Raw genomic sequence first — 24,108 nt, 5'->3', positions numbered from 1 at the left:
GTGCGATTATTTTCTTTCTCTGGTTATGTTGCATCTCCCCGTCTGTGTGCTTCCCCGTTCACTTAGTTTCTTTGTTTGGAAGGTTTATTCTGTTAGCGTTTTTGTATTAAACTTTATGTTTATAGCATTTTCTTTTGTCTGCCTGCTTTTCTGCGCTTGGCTCTCTTTGCTCCGCAACCGAGGCGAACCATAACATAATAATCACACCACACTGGCACACTAGCATCATCTCACTGGTTCCAGTGTGGGATCCCCCAATGGTCTCCTCCCAGGGAGTTGACAGGAGGCCATCGGTGACTGCACGAGCGCCGGGGACTCTGCCGACAGGGCCCCTGCCGACAGTCGGCGGCCCATCGTGATTCCCGCACAAGGCGGCTTGCGACCCATTGTGGTTTTTGGGCCAGGTTTGCGCCATTGCCATATCCCTTCCAGAGGCCGTCTGTGGTGAGGCGGCCTGCAAAATCGCTGTTGCCCCTCCAGAGACTGTTGGGGTTTGGTGGTTGGGTGTGTTTTTGTTTTAAAATAGTGTGAATTTCAAAGACTAATATACTACAACATGAATTGGGAGTTGATTTTCACTCTCTTTTACACTCATTCCCAGAGAACATTTCTCATTCCATCCCCGTTATAGGTTTGAGTCAAAAAGTAAATGCCATCCAGCCCCACTCCTGTAGAATAACTACCGATCCCAGTCCAAATTACTACCACTACAGTTTTTTCTTTGAATTACACCTTTTAAATTGATAATTAGGAAAGTCATTGGCGTTATAGATTACCATGTTATAGCCAGTTTAAAATCAAATTGACACCATCAATTGTGAAATGATAATCTGTAGATTTATAAAATTGGAAATATGTTGACTGTTGCCATAATCCCTTTCAAACACAGACCCGAAACAAAAATCTCATTTACTTTTATTCTAATTTTCTTAGAACGGGCAAGCTGCTTAATACAACCTGTAGCCGTTTGGAATACATGAAAGTAAATGAAACTAGAAGAATCATTGGTTGCAGGACGCATTGATTGGAATAATAAACCCCAAAATTTTGCATTTTAATAAGAACTAGTGCAAAGAAATTGGTGATAATATTATAATATACATGCTAAGTTTGAAGTAGTGGCACCGTCACGTTCCACAATCGTTCTATTTTCAAATAACTGTGACCTTCCAAATAGTTGCTCCAGTTTCACTGGCGGGTCATTATTGCACAGTTTCATGTATAGCGCTCTCTTTATGCTAATATCTCATTCACTTCTCCGTTTGCCATTTTGTGTCCATGAGGAATGTGTAATTCTTTTGACCTGCCAACGGAAGTCTAAATAAACTTTGGCCCACGAAAACCAAACTCTAAAAATGGATACTACAGTCCTTGTTTAACAAAGGTGAAAATCATCATCCATTTATGAGTTCCCAAACCTGCCTGCTCCCACTGATTCTTATTATTGTAATTTCCCAAACAAAATAAAATCTTAATAAAATTTGGATTCGGACACGGAATGGCAAAGACAACAACTGTCCTATGACTTTTAAAACTAAGCAAAAAAAAAAGCACCATAACTGGCAGTGAGGTTAAAACCTCCATGAGTTTAAAACCCTGTCCGTAAACATGGCTTGCATATATTATGATGTAGGAACATATTAAAATTTTGTAAAACGCAAAAAGCTGGTTATTATTATTATTTTTATACATACAAGGTGACAAAATACCATTCAGGTTCACACTCATACCTAGGGGCAATTTAGAGTGTCCAATCAGCATTTGGAATGTGGGAGGAAACCAGAGTACCCGGAGAAAACCCCCTTGGGGAGAACATGCAAACTCCACACAGGTGGACCGACCTCGATTTGAACCCAGGACCCCAGAGCCGTGAAGTCGACGTGCCAACCACTCAAGCCGCCGGACCGCTAGTCGGAAATAGTTTTATTTAATTAAAAAGTTGTCCATTGCTTGTCAAATATTTTTTTTAAGAAGGAAAAAAGAGGAAATGTAACAATGTCCTGGCAAAGTCACAAAATCTACTTGTGTTTACCCATAGCCCTTCTGACTAGGTAGTGGCTGGTAAACATCTAGCTAATTTTTACGTCAGTTGAGCAAGCTAATTGCTTTTTTACCAAGAGCATGCCAGTACTGATCCTACATTTTTGCGTGTCTCAAAGGGACTAAAGAATCTTTAGTCTTTGCTTTGGTGCATCACTTTTAGTGATTACCACTGGGGTGTTTAATAGGATCTGAAAGTGGAATGGACTGACCTGTTAGTAGAGACGGTGAGCCGGTTGTTGGTGCTGTGCAGGGCCTCTCCAGTCATTGTGTGAAAATGAACTGTCAAGGTGAGCACTAAGCCCAAAGGGAAGGCTTTCAGGCTCTCCATGGAGAACGTATGCAACACTGGACTTGCACTGAAGCGCACATAACACACAGGCACCACCTGAGGATAAGATAAGAGGAGTGTTGCATTCAGGGACAATTCATGATACAGCAGGCAGTAGGGAATGTAGTATCTCAGTTAGAATGGAGAGTGTATGGGCAAAAAAGATTCACCTATGTCAACTTACAGTTCCGTGAAAAAGTATCTTCCCCCTTCCTGATTTCAGTTTTTTTGCATATTCATCACACAGGTTTCAGACCATCAAATCAATTTTCATATGGCACAGAGTCAACCCAAAGAAAAGACAAAATGCAGTTGCTAAATGATGGTTTTATTCACCAAGGCAGAAAAAAATTACAAACTTTTCCAGCCCTCTGTGAAAAAGTAATTGCCCCCTTTGTTAAATCACAAAGGAAAGCTGAGTTCAATTTCACAGGCCAAACCCACACCTGATTAGCACCACAAGTGTTGAATAAACAAAACACTTAAATAGAATGTGTCAGACAAAGTGAAGTAGGCTACAAGATCAAGCATCATGCCACGATCCAAATAAATTCAAGAAGAAATGGGAAAAAAAGTGATGCACTTATATGAGTGAGGAAAAGGTTATAAAGGCATTGCCAAGGCTATGGGGCTCCAGCAAACCAATGTCAGAGCCATTATCCACAAACGGAGAGAACTGGGAACAGTGGTAAACATTCCCCGGAGTAATCGGCCAGCTAAAATTACTCCAGGAGTTCAATGACAACTCATCCAGGAGGTCACAAAAGACCATAGAAAAACATAACAAAAAACTGCAGGACTCACTGGCCTCAGTCAGTTAAGGTCAATGTTCATGACTTTACTATCACAAAAAGACTGACTAAAACTGGCGTCCGTGGCAGAGTTCCAAGGCGAAAACCATTGCTGTCTAAAAAGAATCATAAAGGCTTGTCTTACGTTTGCCCAAAAACATGATCCTCCACACCTTTGGAAGAACATTGTGTGGACTGATGAGTCAAAAATTGAACATATTGGAAGATGAGGGGCCAGTTACATTTGGCAAAAAATTGGCACATAGTTCCATCAAAAGAACACTATACTAACAGTGGAGCATGCTGGTAGCAGTGTGATGGTCTGGGGCTGCTTCGCTACCTCATAACCAGGACGACTTGCTGTAATTGATGGCAGAATGAATTCTGCTGTCTCACAGTAAATTTTGAAGGAGAACATCCGGCACTCAGTAGGTACACTCAAACTCCAGGGCTCTTAGAGCATGCAGCATGACAACAATCTAAAGCACACGACCAGGTCCAACTCTGAATGGCTCAAAGAGAAAGAAAAGCAGGACATTTTTGGAGTGGCCAAGTAAAAGTCCGGATTTAAATCCTATTGAAATGCTTTGATGCGATCTGAAACGGCCTGTTTATGCTAAAAAACTATAATGTTGTAGAATTGAAGCAATTCTGCACAGAGGGGTGAGCCAAAATTCCTCCAAGGCGTACTGATAGAAACATTATTGTAAACGCTTGATTTCAGTTATTGCTGCCAAAGTTCGCACAACCCGTTATTAGGTTCAGGGTGAAGTACTTTTTCACAGAGGGCCAGACAAGTTTGATTTTTTTTTCTGCCTTGGTAAATAAAATCATGTAGAAACGGCCTGTTCTATTTCCCTTGAGTTGTCACTGTGTCATACTCAATTTGGTTTACTGATCTGAAACTTAAAATATCAAAAAAACACAGAAATCGGGAAAGGGGGCAAATACTTTTTCATGGCACTGTAAATATGGACTTACACACAGTATTTAAGCACACCAGCTCCAAAATAGTCTTAAGTACAGAAACAGACATTTAATGAAAGCTAGATTGCACTGAAGTTATATTCGATGTCTGTATTCAGGTATATATCTACGAATCCTATACTGCTCCTATTTAATGCATGTTGTAATTCCGTTCTTTTAAAACTAAATTTCACAATATCTGATGAAAAAAACACATTGCAGACAATTCCTGACCTTTACTGCAATGATGAGAGTTTGGTTAACACCAAAGGACTCTTTCGAGGTGACAAGCAGTGATGAAATGCCAGGGAGCGGGCCAGAAAAGAGGTGGCCCTTATCGTTAACTTGTGCAACAGAAGTCTGGTTAGTGCCATTCAGTATCTGGTAAGAAAAAACACCCACGCCATCCCTAGTTCACAAAAAAATAAAATAAAGTTACAGGTGTGTTTGTTTCAGTACTTAGTTAAAAAAACAGGTATACCTCACCTGCTTGTTTGGAGTTTTAGGACTGAATTTGGAGCCATGAGTATCTCTCCACTTTCCACATTAGGATTAATCATGTATTGGTTATCATAGACCTTGATCAAATACATATTTTGAAAATAACATTATGAGCAATCTTTGCAAATTAAAGCACAAATCGCCTGTTACGTTTTGTCCCACGTATTAGCTCATAATGTATGGAATTGTAAAGTTTTACCTCGATTTGGATCTCGTCTTTGAGCTCTAGAAGATTACCAGCAAATTGACCCCTATTGGGGTTGACAACCTTGATGACAACTTTGAGCCGAGTCAGCCCTCTTGTCCGACCAGTCACACTCATGCCAAAATTGTGTTCTGACTTGAGCTCCACATTAGCCTAAACATTTAAAAAAGAAAAGGCAAAAATAAAAGTGATGATGGGTAGCTAGCCCAGTGCTAGATTTGCAAAGACAACAGATGCAAAAAATCTGACCATAAGAGCCAAACAAATGAACCAAGTTGAAGAAGATATTAAATATACCACTGAGTGTCTTGACTGAACATCGATGACGTCTCTTTTGTTGGTGGACCAATGGAAGCTAAGTTCAGGCACAGCATTAGCAAAGCTGAAAGGGGTTTGACTGTTTGTCAAACCCATCACATACACAGGCATCTTCAGGCAGCAAGGAGATGAAATTAAGAAATTAAAAACCAACCACATAATGAATTAATCCAGCTCATTGCCATACCTGTGCTCCCTTCTTTATACATGTAATGGGTGCCTTAATCTGAAGAGCAGTCAAACACACAACTTCAACTTCTATTTGGTCCTAAAGACACAAAATAATTGTAATTGCACATGCCTCTGTTTAAAGAAAACTCACATGGAACACAGGTTACCTTCCACACATTGACTGTCTGTCCATTTTCTACATCCACACTTTGGATGAGTCCTGTCACTGTGACGTTACCGATGGCCACACCCTTAATGTGCCCAAGGCCATTTATAGAAGCAATGGCTTCATTGGAGACAGAAAAAATAATGTTGGACTGAGGCTGAGGCTCACCATCAAATGTTATCTGGAAAACAAAATTTGAATTAAAATGTGATTTTCCCCAAAGTCATTTAATAATGTACAGTGTACCTCGAGATACAAGCCTAATTCGTTTCCGGGACTGAGCTTGTACGTCGATATTCCCATAACTCGAACAAACGTTTCCCATTGAAGTGAACTAAGATCAAATTTATTTGTTCCAAACCTCTGAAAAAAACACTAAAACCGGATATTGGATTGGAAAAAAAAGTTTTATTTCTTCTAATTCGCCATCTATTATCAAAGTAACACATAACCAGTGGTTTAATATTGCTGAAATGTGTTTAATAGAACTAATATTAGATGGATTTCGTGGAGGGTAGAGAGGGACATAGAGGAAAGGGAGGGGGAGGGGCTCTTAGGGGAGCCATTTTGCACAGGTCAATCGTAAAATAACAAACTAATTTAAATGAACTTGGATTAAGATGCAGACACACTAAAAAATAACTATATATCAAACCTTACACTAAACTTAATTCTAATTTTGTTTTACCTTGTTTGCCCCACCTCCACACTGACTTTCAGTCAATATCGAGGGTTGTTTGAGTTTGTATTCCCTTCAAAATATTCCGAAAATGATGCACACAAATGTCCTCACAATAGAATAACGCACGACCATTTGCGAACGGAAAGTAGTCTTGAATTAGCGATCGTTCCGACAACGGGAACTCAGGGGGAAAAAAATGCAACGCTCCGCCCAGTGCTCGTTGTGACCAGAGACATTCCAATGAGGGAGTTGCGACCAGAGACATTACTCGAGGGAGTTGCGAGACAGTGCCCTTGATGTTCTTATGAGCAGCCAACGAGAAGTTATATATACTCAGCGTCCGCCATTCGCGCTGACTGACTGAAAAAAAACACTGAAAAAAATGCAACGCTCCGCCCAGTGCTCATAGATATCTGTTTAACACCAATGAGATGCGGCAAAAAATACAATGGGCTAACAATGATAAACAGCCTCCAATGTCTTGGCAACCTGGCTTTCTTGTATCCCGAATTTTTTCTCGTATCTAGAGATGATTATTTGATCGACATTTTGCACGTATCTCCAAATGCTCGTATGTCAGGGTGCTCGAATGTGGAGGTACCACTGAACATTAATTAGAGAGTGTAACACTGTGGTCGGGGGGCCCAGTGGGGCGCGTGGTTAGCGCGTCGGCCTCACAGCTCTGGGGTCCTGGGTTCAAATGCAGGTCACGTCTACCTGTGTGGAGTTTGCTTGTTCTTCTTGGGCCTGTGTGGGTTTCCTCCGGGTACTCCGGTTTTCTCCCACATTCCAATAACATGCATATTTGGCTGATTGGACTCTTAAATTGCCCCTAGGTATGGGTGTGAGTGTGCATGGTTGTCCCTCTCCTTGTGCCCTGCGATCGGCTGGCCACCGGTTCAGGGTGTGCCCCGCCTGTGGCCCGGAGACAGCTGGGATTGGTCCCAGCACCCCCGCAACCCTGATGAGGATAAAGCCGTTCAGAAAATGTGATGAAATGAGAACACAATGGTCAAAGTAGTTAAGAGAAGTTACAGCGTTTGGACAGTGGCTGCCTGTTGTTATCTTAACATCAGCACTGCACGTCCACACACACCTGCATCATTGCTCCAACCAGCAAAGTAATTTTCCTCGGGATGAGTTTGAAGAGTTGAAATACCTATGAAGAAACCGACAACAAATAGTTTGAATGTGTTAGCGTTGGAGACAATGACTTAACCAACAAAATACCTCAATTGGATGAGGGGCAGATAAAATTATTTTCTCATTTCTATCCACCACAGAGGCAGACAATGTTGTCTGGCCATTGGAAACCCCTTTTAGCAGGTAAACTGCACTGCCGTTTTCTGTGGAATTTGCAAGTGCTCTAGAAAAATGGATATTTATACATTGAGGGTTTTTTTTCAACAAAAAAATATTTGAAGTTTCATATCGCTTACATGATATAGACTATTGAAGATGTCGCTGTCACTTTCAACTTCATGAATTGGAAATAGCTGGCCGGAAATGGCTTGTTGTTATCATCCAGCACACTGACATAGAATTTTATAGAATTACCCATTTCTACCTGTAAATGAGACAAATTGGGTCAGAACGGAAATGAACAGTTCAGTTCACAGGAGAGGTAAATCAACATATGTTAAGATGAAGGCCCATGAATCTTTGAAGATAACCACCTAAACAGTAAAAAAAAACATTATTCTAATAAGGAAAATCAATTTGAGCGGTTCCACAGCATTAAACATAATGAGCAGCTCTGCATCCCTGCCGTTTATGACAACCAGAACAATTTGAAAATCAGTTCAAAATTGAGCAATTTACAACTACTTCAATATAAGTTTCCAATAACTTCATTGTTGTTTATTGAATGACACTGACACAAAATGATTGACAAGTTACGTATAAAGTCATAATTACCTCACAACATGCAGTACACATTAATTCTATAGATACATAGATGTAGTCTGTTTCACTGTGTATCTATACAACAGTGGGCAGGCCCAGATACTCGACTTCTGTGGACTGATTGGACGATGGTTAACATGACCGAATCAGTGAAGTCCCATAATTGATTTAGTACAAAAGGTGGGTAAATCTAGGATTTTTTTTCAGCTGTCGAGGGTTCGATCCAAGATCGGCCCTCACTGTGTAGAGTTTGCACATTCACCCCGGGCTTGCATTGGTTTTTGGGGTACCCTGATTTCCTCCCATATCCCAAAAACATGCAGGGTAGGCTCGTTAAACTATTAACATTGCCCCTAGGTATAAGTGGATTGGACAACTTTATTGTGTATTATGTCATTAATTGTCTGTCTCCTTGGGATCTGGGATTGGCTGGTCACCCATTCAGGGTGTCCCCCGCCTGGTGCCCGTAGTTAGCTGGGATAGACTACAGCACCCCAACAACCATTGTGAAGATAAACAGTTCAGTAAATGAATGAAGGAATGGTATTGCAAAGTGAGTTAGTTCATTTGAAGTGCTCTTATTACATGTGTTTGCAACATAGACAAATTTACACATGGAACAAAACATGCTCTGAACGAGCAGCTGCCACTGACAATGAAGTAAATCAGTTATTTTTTAAACTGACCTTTTCAGCCATGCTCAAATTCACTGCCAGGATGTCGGAAACATGCACTGTGGCTTTGGCTGTAGACGGCAATGCCAAACACAGATCATTGACCATCACTTGCACCACACCTGCCTGAATGGGGGTAATCTGGGAATTCGGAGGATATATTCAAGTTAGCAGTGGCATCAACCAGGTAGTTCTTGTATATCATGATTTTTTATATCGGTCACTCCAATAACATTCCACATGCCCCCATATACCTGAGCTGCTCTTTGTGTGTCCTCTAATACCACATCTGCAATGTCCTTGATGCTGGTATTGAGAAAAAAGTGTCCTGAACCTTCTCGCAGGGTAAGGTTGACCTGCATGTAAAACCAAAAATATTACATCAGGGGTCACACATTTTGACCCTCATGGTCATCCTTCCAGTTTGTTTTCCATTTCTCCCTCCTCAAACTCACCTGAATCGAATCAACTCCTCAGCAATATATTTGCATGACAGAAAATGATACTGGTCATTTGCTTCAGTTGAGTTGGGGAAGCGAGATATGAAAAATTGGATAGGTGCCCTCGAGGACTAGAGTTTGTGACCGCTGCTCTAAAATGACAGGTGATGTTGCTGTCAACTGTTAATAGTAAAGGACGCACTTCCTATCATAATAGCAATTGTTCTCTGCTCTGTTTTGATAAACACATTCACTATAAGCAAAACAGAAAATGGGATTCATTGTTCATTTTGTCTGTGTGGGGTGTAGTAACATAGTTTGGGACAGTTGTGGTCAAAAGTTTACATACACTCATTAACAAGATAATGTCATAGTTCTCTTGAGTTTCCAGTTATTTCTACAACTCTGATTTTTCTCTGATATAGTGATTGGAACAGATACTTCTTTGTATCAGATCAGTGGTAATCCCTCAAATATCTTGGTCAATGCAGATAGAGATGGCCACGATAAACAAAAATTGCGAAGTAGGATCGCCCCATTATAACTACCACAATACATGTATTTGCGCCTTTACAGAAATACAGGTACACAAGTGCAATTATCAAAAGCTTTATATTTATTAAATATTGTGTCTATTAAGCATGTCAAAAGACTGTAATGCATTAAAATCTAAATATAATATTATATATTTAAACATTTGACTTCAAATGCTGAACTCAGTGAAAATAGTTCCTCTCCGCTTGATATGAATTAATAAAACAGGGAAATGGGAGTTTTAGTCCTCTCTGCTTCATTTAAATAAAAACAAAACAGGTGAATGGGAGTTTTAGTCCAAGTCATTTGTCTTCTTGTGGCCATGAGTCCATTGTCTGCGATGTACATGAGATTATATACTCGTCTGATTAAACATTATGTTAGGTTTATCATTATAATATATTTGCTTGTAATATAATCATTATATATACACTCCTAATAAGCAAAGCGTTCTTCATTGCAAGCACACACACACACACACACACACACACACACACACACACACACATATATATATATATATATATATATATATATATATATATATATATATATATATATATATATATATATATATATATATATATATATATATATATATATATATATATATATATATATATATATATATATATATATATATATATATATATATATATATATATATATATATATATATATATATATATATATATATATATATATATATATATATATATATATATATATATATATATATATATATATATATATATATATATATATATATATATATATATATATATATATATATATCTATATATATATCTATATATATATATATATATATATATATATATATATATATCTATATATATATCTATATATATATCTATATATATATCTATATATATATCTATATATATATCTATATCTATATCTATATATATCTATATCTATATCTATATCTATATCTATATCTATATCTATATCTATATATATCTATATATATATATATATATATATATATATATATATATATATATATATATATATATATATATATATATATATATATATATATATATATATATATATATATATATATATATATATATATATATATATATATATATATATATATATATATATATATATATATATATATATATATATATATATATATATATATATATATATATATATATATATATACATATATATATATATATATATATATATATATATACATATATATATATATATATATATATATATATATACATATATACATATATATATATATATATATATATATATATATATATATATATATATATATATATATATATATATACATATATATATACATATATATATACATATATATATATATATATATATATATATATATATATATATATATATATATATATATATATATATATATATATATATATATATATATATATATATATATATATATATATATATATATATATATATATATATATATATATATATATATATATATATATATATATATATATATATATATATATATATATATATATATATATATATATATATATATATAAAGGTGACATTAATACAATGGAGTTTTAATACATCTCTTGCAAAAGAAAATGCTCGCTCCAGAGTTAACCAAAACACCTTTGGAGGTCACTTGGCCTTCACACCTGCGCTTCTCGAGACTATGGTTCAACAACAAGCTCTTGGGAACTGTGGACTTGTTTTGGGAAACGTGGCTTCTTAAGATGGTCCGCAACGACATTCTCTCGGGAAGATTCGACAGACCGACAATAGTTTTGAGAACTGAGACAAATTGTTATGAAACACTAAGTACTGTTTAGACTTCTGTTATGTATGTTACTTAACACTGATAAATATATTAGCAAAAGACACACTGGGGTCTTCAGAATCATCTGACCGGAGGCGCGTGTGGATGAATTCTCTTCTTGCAAGAATAAATAGCTATGATCTCAGATGCCTCCATTATTGAAAGTTGAACTTACTTATTGGAGAATCTATCACATGACGGGTAACAAAATGACTTAAAAAACACCATTGTCTTTTATAAACAAATCTGTCAAAACACAGGCTTTGTCCTTGTTTTTTAAATCATGAAGACAGTCGCACTTGTTGATTAAGGCAGGCTTTTCCATGAAACCAGCCAGCAGCATACATGCGAACCATGTGAGCCTGGCATTTTCAGTTAGTTTTTTTTAAGTAAAAATGTCCGGCATCCTTTTCCAAAAAACGTGTCGCTGTCTGTTAGGGGGCAGACATCAGTCGCCGCCGGATCACCGGGCGATGTCACAGGCACGGGCCGCCAAAGCCCCGCCCGACGGCGTGGGTAAGGGGCCGCCGACGCCGCGGGTATGGAGTGTCGAATAGTCGGCCGATTGGCCGGTAAATTAAACTTCTTTCATAGCGTCCACCGTCACACGGGGCTCGCATTTCTAAAATAATCATCCTTCGTTGATGCTCTCTGCCGTCCAATTCGCCAAGCAAGTTTTATTTTCAAATAAGTGCCACAGCGTAAGGTAGCACATTTCTGATAAAAAATCAATCCTCACAGCAGCGCCCAGCCTCTCAGAAAGCTCCATTTTTGGATGAAAATGATGGCTACTGCCCATTGCACAAAATGTTTTTCTTCAGTGTTGAGTCCTCTGTCTTCCGTCATTTTGCAAGTTGTAAGGTGAAGACAGGGGCGTGATTTCAGCTCGCAAAGTTTCAAATGTTTTTCCAGAAAAAGGCTGCAATGTAGTGATTCCGCAAAAGTTGAAGCCGTAATATTCGAGGGATTACTGTAGTCAGTTGATATGTCATACTACGTGGCATCGTTGTCCCACCTCGTTTCAAAATGTCAGCCAAGACAGTTAATGAGTCTGCACGCTGTGTCGGGCTTAAAACTGTGTCATATGAATCTGGCATAAATGAAAACTAATCTCTTACCCGCACATCTGGGTGGTTGAACAGGGTTAATGTGTCAGGAAAAACAGTCACCTCCTCAATTATTATAAGCTCCAATCTCGCTGAAACAGGAGCGAACACTTCATTCTAGCCAAAAGAGTTAGAACAGAATAAGGCAATTATGTACATATTGCCACAAGACAAAGGATAGAACTGTTTGTAGAAAAGTATAACAAAAATGACCTAATACGTTTGTCTTTTGAATAATCTATCCAGAGTCCAGAAAGTTGACATCGTATGTAAAATAGAATTGCAGGGAAAACTACAGAAAAAAATTGAAGAGTCTAGATCTGCAATGCACAATTTCAATCTCGTAATAGTATAATCTATAATTTAACGTTCATCATGTTTTGATTTTAACCTCGTAATTGATCAATTTTAATCTCGTTATATTCATGTTATTTTTTCTCTGAATATAACATTGAATGACTTCTTGCAATTCTCTCGCGGCACACCTGACCATTGCTCTCAGCACAGTGGTTGGGAAACACTGCAGTAGAGGTAAGGTGAGAAGTTCGCTCCACTAGGAGGGGCTCGAAGTAGAGCTGCTCCTCCATATTGAGAACCCAGATGAGTTTGCTCGGGCATCTGATTAAGACGCCTTCTGGACAGCTAATTTGTGAAGTGTTCCAGACACATCTCAGATAAGGCAATCTCTCCCGGCTGCCCCAGGAATCCATTGGATCCTCCTGGAAGTTTTTTTCCAAGAAGGTGCCGTTCAAGCGGGAGCCAGTGGCAGTAGCTCTGTACACTCTTATGTTTTTCATGTTTTAAAGCCCTGCTATATTTTTTTAAATTACATTTTAATATTCCTTAATACATTCTTTTTTACTATACTTTGTACTTTATACTTTAATGTTTTTACAACTTTCCTTGTTCTCTTAGCCTGGCTTCTTTCGACTAATTCTTTTTTGGAACTACTCAGCCATGCCTACGCTGTCACACACATGGGACTAGCTTTTGCAATAGGCAGCAGAAAGAGCAACACCTCGGTGCCGCCGGAGTTTCCGAGCCGGACAAAAGTGCCGATAGAAGAGGCAACGCCTCTGACCAACCATTCCGTCGTGGGATAGGATGGAAGAGCTGTCGGCACTTACCAACAATGGAGTCTAGGAGTTCTGCCCTGCTGCTGTTTTCTTCAGCTTTAAACTACTGAGGAACTGTGCGGATAAGCTTGGAGGAGCGACTCTGAATATTCTCTACCTTGGTCACAGTCTGCAGAAGTTCCCAATCTCGTGGAAGACTTCCTGTGTGTGGTTCCAGTTTTTGTCCAACTTTACAACGTCTTTTTGAGTCCGTTTTAGCTACCGCAACCAAAATGGAGCTGTTTAAGCGGCAGCCAGCGGCCGCAGTAGCTCCGTCCACTCTTGCTCGTTTGGTGTTTTTGCCGCTTTTATGTCTTAATGATTTGATGATTCCATTTACTTTGATTTGCTTTGTGCTTTTGCTTTGCTGTTCTGTCTAATCACCCTCTTGCTACTGCCACAATTTAATTTCCCGAATACGGGATGAATAAAGAATAAAGTTATCCAAAGTTGTCCAAAGAACTGAATAGAACTGAATGGTCGGGGAGATCGAAGTCTGGGCTTACCAGCTGAAGCTGCCGCCCCCCACTCCACCATCAAGGAGTGAAGAAAATATCATCATTGATAAGAAGTAAAATGTGACACTTACACCAGCATATATACTGGCTGCTTTCATATGCGGAAGATGGTAATTCTGCACAGTTGCTGTGACGAGTGCAATTCCTGACTGACGATGTACAACAACAGTCTGCCACCCTGTTACAGATAAAAAAAGAAAATGAATTGCTCAATAGAGATATCAATACTGTTAAGAGGCTGTCAGAAAATATAATACTCTAACATTACCAGGTAATTTACTGGGCTTTCTGACAAATAAATATAGGAGTACAGTAGTATCTTGAGATCTGAAATTTATATGTTCGGACCGAGCTTGTATGTCAATTTACTCTCAAATCAAATTTTCCCATTGAAAGAGATAAAGAGAGAGAGAGAGAGAAAGAGAGAGACAGAGAGAAAGAGAAAGGACCGGAAAGAGACGTGATGGACGGCAACGAGCTTGTAACATAACACTTTAAATTTGACGTGAATGAACCGAGATTACTATACACACTCTTGTAAATAAGTTTTAATCTTACATTAAACTATTTTAATCTTACTATTACAAAAATGTTCTTCTGCGTGACAACCAAGGCAAAGATAGACCTCCCAAACCCCCGATGAGGAAAAGCAGTATGGAAAATGAATGAATAAATCGCCAACTTTACAATTTGTTCTGAATTAATTGAAATATAGCAAACCATTTTTAAACCAGAATGTTTACCGTGTAGTTTCATTTGTTTGTTTTCATCCTCGAAAAGCTGAAGTGTCATCGGTAGAATAGGGTCAAAACTAGCTAATTCCACTTTGCTTGATAGCCACACAATGTTCAAAGAGCTGAAGTTGTCAAATCTCCGCCCTTGTTGATCAAAAGCTTCAAGGTCCAAGATTGAGTTGCGGTAATTTGAAACCGGCACCTTGTAAACAAAACAAAAAACAAAAAAAAAGATTGAGACATTACCATTTTACAATGCCTTGAAGACTATACGGAGGTGACTTAAAAACCATTAGAAGAATAGAATAAAAGTAACATTTACCACAGTTTTGTTTGGCTGCATCAAGGGGCAAGGTTTTTCCAGCTCTGGGATGGTGTTCAGTGGAACCAGTTTGAGGCGTGACGGAGGAGTGCAGACAAACTTTACAGATACACGCTCCACAGCGGGGTAAGGGTTGGTCACACAGTCCTTGTTACTCACTATCAACTCCAGCATCTACAGAAAAATCATTGCAATGAGTCATGACATTGGTGGATGGATAACACAAATCTAGGGTCACAATCACTGAGGGATAGAAGTCTCTCCTGCAACGAATGTTTGTTAGTTTGAGAGTCTTCTCAATAAAACAATGACATTCTCCTAGTGCACATTTTTTCTCTACTTGTTAGGAGTATTTCCAAAAATAGGAGTTATGGCTATGAAGTGGCAATTTAATAGAAAATATTTAGTGAATAGGGGTGAGACATTACCTGCTCTCCCAATTCCCTGCAAGTTGCTCTGACAAAATGCTGGTTATAGTTTTGGGATAATGGGCTGGTCCGTGTGAAGCTCATGTTTTTTTCATTCTCTGCTTTCAAGTCACAGAAAAATTTAGAGGGATCCCGAACCCAAGGTTGAGGGCCACCTCCAAACAGCATATTTTTAGAGGAACCCAGAGTCACTACAGCCACAGACACGGGATCAATTGCCTGTCAATTGACACAATAAAGAAAATTACAGTACTGCCATTATTTTAAATAAACAATTTAACATGTATTTATTTGAAGATGTGTCCTGAAATGTATGACCACACTGATGAGAAAAGGATTACTCGAAAGTCTGAGATTGCATGTTAGAATATTTAAGATAATTCAAACTTGCCACAATGAACAGGTCATTTTTAATACAATTAAAACATTATAAAACTATTCTTTGCACGTGTTGAAATTAATTTTCCTTCATCTTCCGTACTGCAAATCCTCGTAAGGATGAGGGGGTATCTGAGCTGCCTCTGGCCAAAAGGCATAGTACATCTTAGACTGGTCGCCAGTCAGCCGCAGGGCACACAGAGAGACAGACGGCCATTCGTGCTCACAATCATATCGCCACCACCAGTAATCGAGCCCACGCCTGCCAGCTATGAAGTCAAGCAAGTGAAACACTTCTGGTGTTTTAAAAATGGTTTTAAAGTTTTATTTTCTGTTTTACACATGGTCAAATGCGGCCATAACCATGGGCACAGAACACAAAACGCCAACATTAAACTTTTTCCCAAACACCCTTCAGCATGTTGCAGTGCATTGCTGTATTCATTTCAACTTTTGTTCCAACTTTATGGAGTTTGCATGTTCTCCTGCATGGGTTTTCTCCTCCCACATTCACCCTAAAAATATGTAAGGTAGGCTGATTGGACACTCAAAATAGACCCTAGGTATGAGTGTGAGTGTGAATGGTTTTCCGTCTATTTGTGCAATGTCATCAGACGGCCACCGATTCAGGTGCCTCCGGGCTGAAGTCAGCTGGGTTTGGCTCCAGCACCCTCCGCGACCCATGTAAGGAAAAGTGGTTCAGAAAATGAATGAATGAATGAATATTCTAGACCATGTGGGTGCTTTGCAGCATTTAGTAGGAATGGGTCTGGATTGCTGATAAACAAAAACTGGCCACCAGAAAATGATTCGATTTGAGGCCATTGAAGTTACATTATTTGTAGGACTCACAATGAGTGGAGGATAAGCTGCTATAGTGGTATTTGCTGTGAGGTGAAAATTTCCTTGCTTGTAGCTGACTGAGAGTGTGGCGTGACCTGGAGCCAAGGCTTTGGCTCTCACTCCACTGCAGTATCCCTGGCCTGGAGCCAGTCGATCTGCAATGCAGAAAGACAAGTGTTAGGGACATGCAAAAGTGGTAAAATAGTACGAACAGTCATCTGCTCTTTACTGCAAGTACTCGGGTCTTCAGTCAATAGTGAGACATGCTAAAAATGAAAATTGACACAAAATAAAAATAAAAACTACTTGCATAGGTTTAATGTCAAACAAGCCCCACAAAATGTATACTTCCAAAATCATAAATATGATCATGTATTGTATTATTGTATTTTTCGCACTATAAGTCACCCCCATCACCTTATCATGGTGATGGTATTTGTGTGTCTCAGTGATCCTTGGAGCTATGTTGTCTGCGGTCTCGTGCCCCCGGTTGGATCACCCATGGCAAACTGGTCTGAGGTGAGGGACCAGACAAAGGATGGCTCAGAAGACCTCTTATGATGAGAAACACCTTTGAATGACGTATTCCCTAGCCCTATGTTGGGGTTTACCCCGGTAGACGAGAGGGTAGCATCCCTCTATCTTCGAGTGGGGGATGGGACCAGACAGTTCTTTGTGCATATACTACACCAAACAAGAGATCAGGGTACCCACCCAATGAGTATCAATGAGAGTATGCATGCTGAAGAGGGTTAGCAATGCTAGATGTAGTGTCAAAACCACAGTGCCGGCGTAACGCTCCTATTGGTGCATTCGGGACTCATCTATCACCATATTTTCAACTCAAAGGTGAGTCACATATGGCTTCCGAGCCATATACTACGACCAAAAGAGCCACATACGGCTCCCAAGCCATAGGTTCCCTATGCCTGCCCTAGGCCGTAGTTCGATGATCGACTTTGTGGTTGTGTCGTCGGACCTGCGGCCGCATGTCTTTGAGTTAGACGCTCGGGTAAAGGGAGGGGTGGAGCTTTCAATTCATCACCACCTGGTGGTGAGTTGGCTCCGATGATGGGGGCGGATGCCCGTGCCGTTTGAGAGACCCAAAGGAGGAGCAATGTGGTTTTCATCCTGGCCGTGAAACAGTGAATCAGCTCTACACCCTCATCAGGGATGGCATGGTAGTTCGCCCTACCAGTTTACATGTACTCTGAGGACTTGGAGAAGGCGTTGGACAATGTACCCCAGGGAATCTTAATACGCGGTGTCCCATGTCAGAGTCTTGTCCGCGTAGATAGTCGGATCCATTTCCAGTGGAGGTTGGACTCTGCCAGGGCTAACCTGTTTGACCGATTCTGTTTCTAACTTTTATGGACAAAATATCTAGGCACAGCTGTGGCATTGGAGGGGGTTCGAGTTGGTGACCTCAGGATTGCATATATCTTCTGAGAAGATGATGTGCTTCTGTTTGTCTCCATCAGGCCGTGATGCCAACTCTCACGCATGTTTTTGGAACGTGGGAGCAAACTGGAGTACTTGGAGGAAACTCACACAGGGGAGAGCATGTGAACTCCACACAGGTGGACATGAACTGGATTTGAACCCAGGATCCAAGAGCTGTGAGACCTACGCGCTAACCACTCGCGCCTCCGGGCAAACCTCTGTACTAGTAAATTGGCAGAATTCATGAATAAAAATCCACTTGATGGCAAATGTTATGTGAGTAAAGGAATATATTTATAAGGCAAAATATATATTTGCAAACTCGCCTTTGAGTTCTTCATCAATCTGCAAGTCAAAGTGAGAGCAGTCAATAAACATGACACGCTGCATCTTTTCCTCCAGTTGTCCAAACATCCGGAGCGGTATTTCTAAAGTTGTGCCCACTCGTGCCTCCACTGGGCAGGGAGCAAAGACCATTTTCACAGGTTCAAGAACATATACCTATAGAATATACTCTTTTCAAATCCTGGATACATTTTCATGTCATACATTGAATTTTCTCATTATGGAAATGTGAGTTACTATACCTTCATTTCACCGACGTTGAGTGGGTTACGCTTATCATAAGCATAAATTTTGCTCACACCAATATCACTGGCTGTTATTAAAACACCTTTTACAGTCACTGTGGCCACATGAGTGTTAGAGGAAGTCCATTTATATTTTCCACTGCCACCTGTTGCCTATCCAAAGCATTGTGGTCAAACTGTCAGTGTGACAACTCCCGTTGATAATAAAAAAAGTAAAAGAATAGGATGAAAAACTCAGTCATCAGCACAATGAAACTAATGAATTATACCTTAATTGTGTACTGATATGCGCCAACCCTGGGTTGCCATGGGAACGTGAGAATACTAGGTGTAAGTAAAATAAGGTTACGGCCTGCAACATTCTGTTCATTTTGAACTGGGTTGGTAGGTGAGTGAACCACACCTTTCTAAAAAAGAACAGAAGACAGAGGAAATGACTCATGAATCAATCCAATCTACCACATTAAGTAAATGATAAAACAAGATTAAAGGAAATGACAAAATCAATTTTTTCCACTGTCAATTCATTAAACTCTAGTAAAACATCAGATCTCAGCTTATAAAGTGTAATATGATATATATATATATATATATATATATATATATATATATATATATATATATATATATATATATATATATATATATATATATATATATATATATATATATATATATATATATATATATATATATATATATATATATATATATATATATATTATATATATATATATATATATATATATATATATATATATATATATATATATATATATATATATATATATATATATATATATATATATATATATATATATATATATATATTGTAATTTATTGTGTGTGGTTACCATGTAAATGAGATGGATACACGTGATTGGTTATCACAAAATGCATACCCTTACTGTACAAAAAAAACCTTACTTTTGATTAAATTTGGTAAATGAAACCTAAAAGAAACATTTGTATTTTTTAGAAATATGAAATAATTTCTTATTTGCACAGCAACAAGACATTTCTAATGAGAATTTACTTATCAATTACATGAAAACCAAAGCTGAAAATGTTCATCATGAAAAGCTTTTTTTGTGTTCCTAAATCTCTAGTTATTGCTCAAACACTCATATAAAGGCAGTGTGCAAACATAACCATACACATTATGATTCATAACATGCTATACTATTCCATTAAGGGGTTTTAATACATATGGCATGAAGAAAAAAAACGCATTCATTCATTTTCAACACTGGTTATTCTGGTCAGGGACACTGTTTGATCTTGCTGTCATTTCAATGATATTGATCTTTAAAAGGCTGGACAAACCTCAACATCATCCTCAACAACAGCCAGAGATGCATCAAAGACTACAACGCCATCTTTGACTCTTTGATGAGTTCCATTCTGAAAAGAGTCAGACACATCAAGGTGGTCCTGGGGGAAGAAAGAAAAAATAGGTATATTTTGCCACAAAAAGACGAAGAAAAGCAACATCTTCAACTTTAAAAGAAAAAAGGCATCGACATAGCGGTGAGTTTGAACACTGTTTGAACACTAGGCGCGTGTAAAGACACAAAACGTCATCACGCGCATCCATCATATGGACTACGTGGGCCAGGTCGAATTCATTACGTACGTATGATCTCACTAGTAAGAAAATTACGTATTCACCTCAATGGTAGGCAACGGTTGTGAATAAAACGAGTTAAAATATATATAATTTCATTTGATCCAAGCCGATATTTCTGCTACTAATCAACTAAACAATTGACCCACTCTTTAATTTATTGGAAATTCAAATATCAATCAAGTGTTTTCATTCCATAAATGAAGAAATACAACTACCTAGCAAATAATTGGCCGATCACTTGTTAGCGACATGATGCATGTAGTCCACAAAAATAGAAAACGGGAGTGTCACGTGATCAAAAATGTTTTATTTTATTTTATTATTATTATTATTATTTTCTTTGAGGGTGCTTGAACATTTCAGATGGTTAAATTGAATGTTATGTTCTTGCATTCGCTTTCGATTTCCTGGGGAAAAGCGAATTCATTCCAATTAAAATGAAATAATTCATACTAGTTTTGTCAATGCAGCGTTGACATGAGGAATGCGATTTCTTTTCATTGCTAAAATGAAAATGCACCATTTATTTAGTCATCGGGGATTTTTTAAAATAGTTTTAAATGTACAATTATCTTTCAGTTTTCAAAATTTAACAGCGGTGAAAAACTTACCTAACATGAGACATAAACGCTACCATAAAACCATATTGCCATCTTGTGGTCTTATGCGCCAATACACGTTTTAACAACAGTAACCAAAATATTTTCACACGAAAATAATGCATATTTTAATAATCATACAGATTTATTGTGCCTATGTGCCTTTTGATACTCCCGAAAAAATATTCTTAAGAGTTTTCCGAATTAATATTGATTTTATTTTTGGGTCAATTGAGTACTTTGGTGGCGACGCAGAGATTGAGTCGTTTGGCTGTCGACCTCACAGCTCTTGGGTCCTGGGTTAAAGTCCAGGTGTGAATGTGAGAGTGAATGGCTGTCCGTCTCCTTGTGACCTGCGATTGGCTGACCAACACCTCAGGCTCGGATTCGGCTGGGATTAGCTCCAGCACCCCCCGTGACCCTAATGAGGATAAAGCGGTTCAGAAATAAATGAATGAATTAGTCAATGAGTCCATTGTTACATAAATAATTTGATGTTGAAGAGATCTTTTATTATTGATTATTTTTCATGTTAAGCTTTAAACACAGATTAATTTTACGTGTCTGTGCAGAGCAGAATGATCAAATGTATTTTAGAATGCTGGCCATTTTCCTCTCAAGCAAGCTGGGTCAGTGTCAGCATGACTATGTTTAATATATGGTGAAATATCCAGTTTAAAATTATAATTCAGGCTCCAAAATGACTTTGTAGCTAAAATTAATCTGTAAATGTGGTTTCTGCGTTGTACAAAAACAAAAAAACACACTAAGGGTGAAATTCTCAAAATTTAGGAGTTTGGATTGAAGGATATTACGATAAGTCAAATGTAAATGAGTCAAATTAGCAGGGTTGCCAACGACTCTGGAATTTTTGGAGTTTCTCCGGAAATGCAACGCAAACTCCTGGACTCCGTAAATCCGCCAACATTTTCACTTAAATTTATTTTTATGCAACCATTTCGGAACAGTACCAAATTTTCCATTTAAATCCCTCGAAATTTACACCATCGCTACTGATTCCGCCATCTTGATTCAACTGCACTGTAAACTGCAAGAATTTGATAACACGAGTGCAATGTGAATAATCCAGGTTACAAGTTCCGACAAATGATTTGTCTTGTGCGACGTCAATATGGCATATTGCTTTTCATTTTTTTTCACAAGGGAAGTAAAAATTATTAAGGATTAAATCACCAGTCTTTTGTTTTGTAGCAAGTCGTATCATTTCCGGGGTTGTTCTAAAGGTTGTCAAAGTACTACATAGCACTGGTATGTCTTATCAAGATACCTCCTCGGAATCAGCGCAAAATGGATTGCAATTTGGATGAAACTTTTAAGAAATCCAGACACTCATAGTAGTTTATTGCATTGTTTTTGATAAAATATCCCATCTTCCAATAGGACCGACATTTGCACATTGCACAACATGCAAGTGTGACTTCAGCGTTACGCATGTTGGAATTACTGACTGTGAAATGCACGTATAAGGACCAAACACAAAAATAAACTTATTTTCATGATGCTGTACTTTTTTCAATAGTTCGCAAAAACGCAATATTTCAATTAATGTAAAAACATGATAATAAAAGTTTGATTTAAATTGTCCTACGCTTATGTGGGACAAGGGTATTCCTGAAATAAGGTCGTCGACAGAGGTTGGCAGCTCTGAATTAGTGAAATCTTGGCCAAAATGTTTCCGGGCAGGTGATTCCGAGCCATTGATGACGGCATGGTGTGTTGCTCCGGTGAATGAGTTGCAGACGGCAGGGACACAGGGGTTAAATGCCACACAGGCAGGAGATCAGAGGGGCTGCTGTTGGGGGCTAGGGGGCGGATAAAAGGCAATCCTGCGTCCTACCTGAGTACAAACTGATGCTGTGGAATTAGCCCCCAGGGGCAGGAACTGGGACAAGTTGAGGCAGCCGACACCACTGTAAAAGACGTCCAAGAAATGCTCTGAAAAATGGAGAAAATTCAGCATGCCGCTCACGACAAAGCATTACAACGCTGTGTTGTATTTTTCTTGCTATTTGAATGTGGTTTAAGTCGTGTCCCACTGCCTCTGAGGTCCTTTCTGTTTCTTTTTGCACTAGAAAGTGATGATATACAGTACGTTTCAGTGGCGGGCCATTAGGGCTTTCGAGGCCTTCTCTGCTGGCCTAAGAAATATCTGAATCATATATTATATTTTGTCCATCAATACTTATTAAATGATTCCAAATTGTCTGTTAGCTTCTTTTAATTGCTTTTACCCCTGGTTGCGCTGATTCCAGATGTGTGTTTTCTTGTTGAAGCATTTAACCAATCACATTTCAGGTATTATTTGTTGCCAGGGTCAGAAATCTGCCTCAAGGCCTTCACAATCAGTTATGCGCCCTCTGCTGATATGACTGTTACTTTAACCAATCAGATTTTGTGTTGGCATCACCACAATGCCTTGTTGCAAGCATAGGCATACGTCATTGCCTTCTCTTAGGTGTAGAGCTACGTCATCGCTTTCACCAATTATGATTGGCCAGTGATAGAGTGGACTAACTAGAGCTATCTGTCTCTGGAGCAAGCTGCACAAGCAAATATATTTTTGTGTTGATTGAATAGCGGTTTTATCAACCCGCAATGGCTGAATGAGGAGAAGAAGCCATTTTTAAGACGGACTTTTCAAGAAAAAAATCTGGACATCTTTAAGAAAGGTCGGACAACTCCAAAGCAAGCAGGCCTATCACAACCGGGAACAAAAATTTTCGGCACTAAATCGAATAAAAACGTATGCCAGAAATACGACAGGACAGGCTCGCCTTTCAGCATTAGCTTCAATGGCGATAGAAAAGAAGGAGGAAA

General features: G+C 38.4%; 1 protein-coding gene across 2 annotated transcripts in view; it reads right to left on the bottom strand.

Moving 5' to 3' along the window:
• The window catches only part of LOC144205069 (nuclear pore membrane glycoprotein 210-like), a 29,733-nt gene extending 9,084 nt beyond the window's left edge, over positions 1 to 20,649 (bottom strand). Inside the window, exons 1-22 of one of the 2 annotated variants that reach the window (XM_077729136.1) lie at positions 20,368 to 20,648; positions 19,311 to 19,448; positions 19,039 to 19,194; positions 18,778 to 18,952; positions 17,018 to 17,163; positions 15,788 to 16,006; positions 15,360 to 15,533; positions 15,047 to 15,239; positions 14,375 to 14,481; positions 12,683 to 12,787; positions 9,005 to 9,106; positions 8,763 to 8,891; positions 7,611 to 7,738; positions 7,402 to 7,537; positions 7,268 to 7,330; positions 5,491 to 5,670; positions 5,340 to 5,420; positions 5,132 to 5,263; positions 4,829 to 4,987; positions 4,615 to 4,706; positions 4,363 to 4,537; positions 2,253 to 2,428 (exon numbers count right to left, since the gene is read on the bottom strand). In XM_077729136.1, the coding sequence (XP_077585262.1) occupies positions 2,253 to 2,428; positions 4,363 to 4,537; positions 4,615 to 4,706; positions 4,829 to 4,987; positions 5,132 to 5,263; positions 5,340 to 5,420; positions 5,491 to 5,670; positions 7,268 to 7,330; positions 7,402 to 7,537; positions 7,611 to 7,738; positions 8,763 to 8,891; positions 9,005 to 9,106; positions 12,683 to 12,787; positions 14,375 to 14,481; positions 15,047 to 15,239; positions 15,360 to 15,533; positions 15,788 to 16,006; positions 17,018 to 17,163; positions 18,778 to 18,952; positions 19,039 to 19,194; positions 19,311 to 19,448; positions 20,368 to 20,535 (3,134 nt within the window). In that variant the 5' untranslated portion in view covers positions 20,536 to 20,648. Of the gene's footprint in view, positions 1 to 2,252; positions 2,429 to 4,362; positions 4,538 to 4,614; positions 4,707 to 4,828; positions 4,988 to 5,131; positions 5,264 to 5,339; positions 5,421 to 5,490; positions 5,671 to 7,267; positions 7,331 to 7,401; positions 7,538 to 7,610; positions 7,739 to 8,762; positions 8,892 to 9,004; positions 9,107 to 12,682; positions 12,788 to 14,374; positions 14,482 to 15,046; positions 15,240 to 15,359; positions 15,534 to 15,787; positions 16,007 to 17,017; positions 17,164 to 18,777; positions 18,953 to 19,038; positions 19,195 to 19,310; positions 19,449 to 20,367 lie in introns of both variants that reach the window. The other variant, XM_077729144.1, reaches the window with a different exon arrangement.
• Between the last annotated feature and the right edge of the window lie 3,459 nt (positions 20,650 to 24,108).

Source organism: Stigmatopora nigra, chromosome 1 (genome assembly GCF_051989575.1).
Source record: "Stigmatopora nigra isolate UIUO_SnigA chromosome 1, RoL_Snig_1.1, whole genome shotgun sequence".
Taxonomy (NCBI): Eukaryota; Metazoa; Chordata; class Actinopteri; order Syngnathiformes; family Syngnathidae; genus Stigmatopora; species Stigmatopora nigra.
This window is presented reverse-complemented; position numbering and strand designations above follow the sequence as displayed.